This window comes from Acanthopagrus latus, chromosome 17, assembly GCF_904848185.1.
Source record: "Acanthopagrus latus isolate v.2019 chromosome 17, fAcaLat1.1, whole genome shotgun sequence".
Classification (NCBI taxonomy): Eukaryota; Metazoa; Chordata; class Actinopteri; order Spariformes; family Sparidae; genus Acanthopagrus; species Acanthopagrus latus.
Genome location: NC_051055.1, coordinates 14,183,814 through 14,191,546, shown reverse-complemented (window position 1 = coordinate 14,191,546; position 7,733 = coordinate 14,183,814). Strand labels below are relative to the sequence as shown.

Here is a 7,733-nt window from a genome sequence, read left to right as displayed (position 1 = left end):
GCTCCAGCTCTCCCTCTCTCACCCTACTAACATTGAACTACACTGGCTGTACAGGGGGAGGGAACAAAAAAAACCTTATCTACCAGACAGAGGATGCATGAACAGTTTCAAAGTCTCCCAACAATTAGAAAAATGGAGCATTTGCCCCCCCTACACCCCCATCTCTCCTCAGTCAAATGAAGCAGACATTTTTGGCATCCACAGGGTGTGTGCACAGCATTGAGCAGGGCTGGGATGGTAATGAGAAGTGTGTGTGTGTGTGAGCTGAAGGAGTTTGTATTCTTAAAAATATTAAAATGCAAATACGTGAAAAGGTTAATGAGGCGTTTAATGGTTGGATTGGGCATTGATTAAAATTCAGGTTTTGAGTGTAAGTGGGACACGATTGCCTTTCGGTTTCTCTTCCCTCTCGACACACAGAAACTGTCTCTCTCTCTCTCTCTCTCTCTCTCGCTCACTCACACACACACACTCTTTTACTCGCGGGCGCGCACGTACACATACTCACACATCCACCTCTAGGGGGCTTGTAAGGGTGGAAAAAAGGCAGGAAGCACCAGTGAGAAGGCATACTTGATCACATGTACAAACATCGGAACACAATTTAACATTCTGCCTGACACACCCCCCTAATGCACGGAGAGCACCGAGCTCTGCAGACACGAAGCCGGCCACATATCATTTCACAGCCACATCATACGCGCGGGATTAATGTGATTTCCCACATCAGTGCGAGCCCGCAAAGTGGATCGCGCTTTATTTTAGGCGGACCACGACGATGCACGAGAAGTGCATGCACGCGCACACACGCACACGAAGCCGCATGTTTCGTGTGTGTGTGTGTGTGTAAGAGGCGTCGAGCCTGTGTTTCTAATGTTGTGGTGGTGCATTTAAAATGTAAAGGGGGTTTCATAGTAAAGACATGGTCCTTGGAAAAAAGTCCCAAAAGTTAAAGAGAGAGTTTGAGGTGCTTTTACAAAGACAGAGGGTCTTCCATCCCCGAGACCAGACACAGGGCCAGTTGTGCAGAAACAGATTTAATGTAGCTTCCTCTCCCCGCCTGACTTAATTTTTCTGCTCCGGCTGCCGGTAAAAGCCGAAGCAGACTCTATTGGATCTGGCAGCAGGATTTGAATACACATGTGCCACCTGCTGGACAAAAGGACACAGCCAACGTACAAGGACTCGCTCTTGGCCAAAGTCATGGTAACTTTTGGTTCATGTTTGTGACCGGGCTGCAGCTCAGGATTATTCTCATTGTCGAAGCGATTAGCCCATCGGTAGATAAAATATAATGGCGAAAAATGCCGATCGATGTCCCCAAAAGCCCAGGATGACGTCATCAAATGTCTCACGTCCCCAAAGGTATTCAGTTTGTTGGCAAAGAAATCAGACAAATGTTTTACACTTTTCGTGGTTAAAACAAAAACAAAAAAACAACCAAAATAGTTGATTAACCTAACAGTTGACAACTAATTGTTGTAGCTCAAACTTCTGATTCACCTTTGTCAGAAATTGCCTGTTGGACATAATACAGTTGTGTTTTTACTGAGGAGCCCATTATTACTTTCGATTTATTTAAATTTTTCCATTTTACCCAGCACACTGTGTTATGCTCCTTTGTACTGAACACAAAGATCTGCTAATATCTGATTGTGTTAAAAGAGCACTGTCAGTCTTGTATTACCTTGTTAGGTATTGTATTTGTTCAGACGCTCAAAACAGTTCTTAAATCTTAGGAATCAAACTGAGTGGACATTAAAGATGCACTATGTAAGAACTGACCGCCTTCAATGTATACTCCCAATGAACAGGGGCAGCATATAACAGTAACTGTTGCTAACTGTATTCTTTTTATATATCCATTACTGTCACTACTCTGAGCTTGTTAGCTCAGCTAGCCTTGCAGGCTTGGCTACCATGGGAGTGTTGATGCTAGCACAGGATCTTTGGACTGCTGGGAGAAAAAGGCTTCAGGCCAAGGGCTTGCTGGTTAGCATGCTAACTTCAATACAGTCGTCTTTGATGTTATGTCAAAACTGTAATTTCTTCACATTCGGTTGATCATTTTAGCACATTTTGAGTGTTTTAACCTAAAATCCGTACATATTTTACCATTAATCTGCTCGGTATTTGATTCATGCATAAGATAATTATAATTTGTTCCGTCAACATAAAAGATGTAGTGCTTGTGCTATTATTTACCCAGCCGCTGTACACACACGCACTCAAATTGCACTTGCATCTCTAAGGCACTGCTGATTGTCAAGTTCTATTATATTCCGCTGCATATCAAGGGAAATGTGCTGTCTGTTCTCTGTATCCTCCTGTCAGACATGCTCTTCACTAATATATGCACATGGCAGGAGGAAAGTCCTGCAGGAGGAAAGTCGTCCGTATAATGTTTGCCATGATAGTTTTACCAATCATAAAAGGGAAAGAAGAGCACATTTTGGGAACAAATTATGCAGCATTTATCTCAAATAAGAAGCATAGAACATCAGCATGAACTTATAGTTAGTTAATTAATCAAATCAAATCAAGAACACACAAAACAATGTCTGTATTAACTGCAGTCATTTTATTGTTTCAGAAGGAATTTGATGGTGTAGACATGCCCCCTGCATACCATTGTGTTTTCTTAAAAATAGGAGGCCATGAACATGTTACACAAAGACTAAACAAAGGCCTTTTCATTTAATACATATTAACAAACAGTATCTGCATAAACTGAAGATTTTTGTTGTCCACAGGTACAATTAATCACATCTCGTTGATACCTGAAGAAAATCTCTCCATTTACTCACTTCAGTCATCCTCTTTGCGATTTGTAAGCGCTATGGTGCAACCTTGAAGCATCTTCAGCACCCAAATTTAGTTCCCATCTCTCTACTGCTTTTGTAGAGAGGTTCAGAATTCAGGCCAAGTGAGATGGATGTTGCCAAGACTCCCCTGGTATACTGGTGCTTAAAAGGCAAACTGTTTTGTCCTTTTATTTGGGCTTTTTCAATTTACAGGTCCATCATTTCCTCCTCCACAGACTTTCCACCGGTTTCAACATACCGCTCTTGCACTCCAAGAGTACTGTGGTACTGTTAAGGAAAACATAATAACACAATTTTTAATGTATATTTTAAGATTCACGTTACTTTAAACACAATTAAGCACGATAAACACAAGAGCAGTCAGTATTTCAGCCAACTCCCGTAAATCTTAAGGTTTGATTTTAAATCAGATGAGTCACAGTGAGTCACCAACGTGATTAGGAAAGGATACGAGTCGAACTGGAAGTCTGCCCCCACAGCAGCTGACATCATGGCCTGCAAATTCCTCTCTTCCAGGTCTCCAAAGCAGTAGCCGTTGGCCTTGTCCACTGCTCGTAAGACCTGAATCATGCTGTCTTTGTCCTGGAGACAGAAAACAGAAGCATTTGATCAGGGGGTTTTCTCTGTAGAAATTTACAGAAACTCACCAATGATGAAATATTTGCTCACTTAATGTGCTGTTGAAAGACTTACATACTTCCGTTTTCCAGTTCAGTATCACAAATCAGTGTTAGAGTTGATATGATTCGTATGTCCCTATTCTCTTTTCCAATATTATTTTTCTAGCAGTCCAATCCATTGCAGAATACATGCATCAAGGTTTCATATTTTAAGAAATACTACACATGAATACAAAGTACATACCCCAAAGTTCCTCCGATGCCCAACATTTAACACTGACTAAAATCTTGTCTTTCTCAAGTGTTTTTTGCCTTTTAAATTAAGTCAGGGTTCCCATAGATTTTTAACAATCAAATCCAGTGACTTCTCAGGGACTTTCAATTCCTTCAATGGACTTGTCATTTAATGTCTTTTTTGTTCCTTTTGTATAAGTGTATTGTATATCTGTATATTGATATTCGTAATATTACCGTTTCTGTTATCTGCCTAGAAACTACATATGTAAAGAAGTATTCTTGCTAATTCTGATATGTTTACATTATGCTTCTCCTCATCAAACAGATAAAATAAAAAAATTAAAACACTAAATAGTTTGTGGTTAAGGCTTAGGAGTTGTGATGGCACAGAACTGGGGGAGACACACATGCTGATTGTGAAACAGCTTACTTGCAGCTTCCCCACAATTGTTGGACTTGCCCTTTAAATGGGGTAGAAAACAGAAATGAATCAAGGCTGCATTTTCCCCATCATGGAAACAACTGCTCCAACCTGCCATTTGTATAAATTACTAGTCCCATATGAGGTGATGGCACAGCAGTCTAGACTCCTGTCTCTGCACACACACACACACAGGATCATATCAGTCTCCATAAAGAAATAATGTCAGGGAACGAATACAGTGTGCAGACAGCCCACACCCTTTTAACAGTCCAATCCATCTGCAGAAAATTGATCCAGTGTTCAGCTGCAAATGCTAAAAATGATTTATGATTTACCTGTGAAGAGATATCAATACCTGGTGAGTGATTTTTAGGAATTCTTGGAAGGGCGCCTTTTGGGCATAGCCTGTGAATTAATGTGGGAGTTCAACATGTTCAGGCCAGTTCTACTCTGTGTTTTGTGGGTAAGTAATCCCTTCACGACTCATCTAGAAAAATATAACGAAGGAATTCTTATTATGCCATTCACTCAACATCTCTCAGCAGCCTTGCGTCATTCCACAGAAAACAAATATAGCATGTCTCAAACTCCAGACACAGTAATTAAACTTACTACAAGCAAATGGTTATAAAACAGACTCCATTAACTACGGATCCATCTATATGAACTCACTAAGCAAACAAGAGAATCAATGAGATGACTATTTCTGCATAATTATTAAGAGTTATTCCTAATACCTTTCACTGGGTCAAATTCCAACTTATCAGGGTCGTTTAAGTCATAAAATTCAAACTATTTTCTATGGCCGAGTGCTCAGAGTAACTTGAGGATCCCACAGTCCAAGGAGACAAGCTGCTAGCGGCAGCACATTTCAGCAATGAAGCAAAGTTTACTTTGTCTCATCATCATCAGCTTTTGCCCACAGAAAATCAACACAAGATCAAAGGTCTATGCAGTAGCCATAGGTATTATTTTCTATTAAAACAGATCCGGATTCCAACAATGATCATTGTTAAAGAGTGACACTGTCACTTTTCACACATAAAAAGAATACTCCCTAAAGAAACTGCCTTGGCTGCTTGGTGAACACACAGAGAGCAGGATTCTCCTGTCCTGGTACTTACAAGGGCAGTGACGGAACAGGAAAAATTGTCTCAAGTGAGGAAAAACACTTGAAGAAAAAACAATGTTTACAGGAGCTTTAATTCAAATACAGAGGACTGAAGGCAGCCTTGTGCTGTTGGCCTTGAGTCAAGTAATGCTCTGTGATTCTATTTTGTTTTGGTACTTCTTTCTGCTTTTAAGTTACTGTATCATACTGCAGTGGCGTTATAACAAAAGTTAGGTCACATATAATACAGTGGGCCCAAGTCACTGAGTGTCATTTTCTAAAAGAAAAACAAGCTGATATACCTGTACATTGAGAGGCACAAAGGAGACAAGGCTGTAGTCTTGAATGACCTCTGCCAATTTTTGATTTAGATGGTGGAATTTTTTAAAGAAGGGATCTGCAGCCAGGTGATCAAGAAGGTAGGTCAGGTCCATGACTTCTGTGTAGAAGTCAAGGTTGAAGGCTGTGCAAGAATACAGACAGGAAAAATGTTACCACGGTACATTCTGTAAATCCACTTCTGAATATGGTATAAAATCACTGGTGTTTTGTGTTCAGTAACATTAGTTATTGTTGAGGTGAAGCCTAAAACCTTTAACGTACCCAGTTTGCCATACTGCTCAATCAAGTCCATTTTGGAGAGGACGTTGACGTGGGGAAGCTCCACATGCAGCATGGTGGACAGGGAGGTGCACAGCACAGAGATAAACTTCGCCGGGTCAGCGCAGTAATGAGAGTCCACAAGGTGCACTGCTGTCAGCTTAGACAAGTGAGAATGTAGGAAAACCACAGTCGTAAGTAATTCATGCAAGCTAGAATCACTGTAATATCAAGTTATTGTTGTCCACACTTGACAATTGTATGGATAAAGCATCAGTTAAAGGGACAACTTAAACTCAGTCACTAACTATTCACCCATACGCTGGACATGGAATGTCAGGTGAAGTTTTGTAGTCCACAAAACTTTTCTGGAGCTTCAGAGAAAAACACTGTTGCAGCATTCACCTAATCAATTCAGGTACATTGGAACTTGTTTTGAAATGTCAGAGAACAACTGAAAAAAATCAAATATAATGGCTCCATACAGCTCATTCTTCTTAACCCAAACCCCCAAATTTATTTGAAAAGATCTTTTTTACACACTTTGAGAAGCCAGAATCTTCACTAGATGTTCTAGCTTAAGGTTTAAGCACACTTCCAAAGAATTAGTTTTGCTCAGGAAGCCATTGTCGGGAGGCATTTTAAGTTGATGCGTTTTTGTTTTGTTTTTTTGTCCCCAGCTGCTTCAGTTGTTTAGAGGAATGATGCCACGCTGTTTTACTGTAAACGTTGCAGAAAGTCTTTGTGGACCAGAAAACTTCACCCAACTTTCCAGCCACATGAAGTGAGAAGACAATGGCTGAATTGTCATTGTTGGGTTAACTTTTCCTTCATTCCCATGCTTGACTGTTTAAAAAGCTCACCCTGAAATTCCACTTGGCCAACTGAGAGAATATATTCTTCACTGAACTCTGGTGGGTGTAGAGCTCCACTTGTCCAGGACAGTCAAACAAGAAGTAGCAGTCACTGTGCTGTTTCAGCTTGTTCTCTAACCAGTCCAGATTTGCCTCAACATACTCCATACTGTAGAGGAGCCCACCATTGGGCCCAAGCTTCAACCCCTCCATGACATCGTCAAGAGTGACCAGCTCGGAGATATCTACCCCACAGGAGTACGGTAGTCCTTCATTGGCTGGATCCATGTTCACCACAACCACCTTGCGTCCCAAGCGAGTCAGGAACTCCTGCATTCCTTGGCAGTAAGTGGTTTTTCCTGAGCCTGGGGGTCCGATGACCACCTGGCCGAAGCGCAGAGAGGGTCTCACTCCTGACTGACTGGACATGGTTTCAGTGTGAAGGGGACTGAGGATCACAGTGGACGGGACCAGGGTGTCAGAGGGGTGACATGTGTTGTCCTACACAGGGTGTCAGCATCCAAGTGCGAAACCTGACAGGGTCACATCAGATAATATGATGAAAGAGGCTCAAGTTTAGCCTTTTCACGGATAACTTGGAGCATCTCTAAACAGTGACTGTTCACGTTATATTCAGGTAACATTAACTAACGCTAGCTAAGTTAATTAATGAACTTCTACTAATTTAACTGCAACGCAAAGCTCACGAAAAGTTTATGTGACAAAAGAAAAGTCTTATTAACACCACTGGGAATTTCTGTCACTGTATTGTGAACTAACATTTCTAAAAGTAATTGCTAATGATAGATAATTACCGTTTGCCTCCGATATGTTTGCATGCGTACAACGGATGCTAGCTAACCGGCTAACTACATCCGGGTTACGTACATGACATTTCAAAATAAAAGCATTGCTGGTTCGTTTTTTTGTTTGTTTTTCTGTTGTTGTTTTTTTTTTTTCATTTCACATGAGGACCTTCACTTAACCTCAGAGCTCGACATATCTGTGAGGGTACCTCATACATTGTTTTGACCTTTTGTTAAATCCTTAATACTTCCCATA

The 7,733-nt window shown here is 41.0% G+C and overlaps 1 protein-coding gene across 2 annotated transcripts; it reads right to left on the bottom strand.

Annotated features, from left to right (window-relative positions):
- Positions 1-2,558: 2,558 nt before the first annotated feature.
- Positions 2,559-7,599, bottom strand: gpn2 (GPN-loop GTPase 2). 2 transcript variants are annotated; one of them, XM_037075885.1, is made up of 6 exons: positions 7,487-7,599; positions 6,681-7,204; positions 5,821-5,977; positions 5,520-5,680; positions 3,259-3,407; positions 2,559-3,092 (listed from the first exon to the last, which is right to left on the bottom strand). In XM_037075885.1, exons 2-6 carry the CDS (start codon positions 7,098-7,100, stop codon positions 3,023-3,025), a joined length of 957 nt encoding a protein of 318 aa, XP_036931780.1. In that variant the 5' UTR covers positions 7,101-7,204; positions 7,487-7,599; the 3' UTR covers positions 2,559-3,022. The 2 variants fall into 2 exon arrangements, with proteins under 2 accessions (XP_036931780.1, XP_036931781.1); XM_037075886.1 differs by having other exon boundaries at positions 2,559-3,084; positions 3,277-3,407.
- Positions 7,600-7,733: the final 134 nt, after the last annotated feature.

Excerpts from the sequence above, each read along its gene's own strand:
- gpn2 (XM_037075885.1), bottom strand. The coding sequence starts at position 7,100 with ATGTCCAGTCAGTCAGGAGTGAGACCCTCTCTGCGCTTCGGCCAGGTG. Across the intron at positions 5,681-5,820 it reads TGAGCAGTATGGCAAACTGG|CCTTCAACCTTGACTTCTAC; the intron begins GTACGTTAAAGG and ends ATTCTTGCACAG. Across the intron at positions 3,093-3,258 it reads TCGTATCCTTTCCTAATCAC|TACCACAGTACTCTTGGAGT; the intron begins GTTGGTGACTCA and ends TTTCCTTAACAG.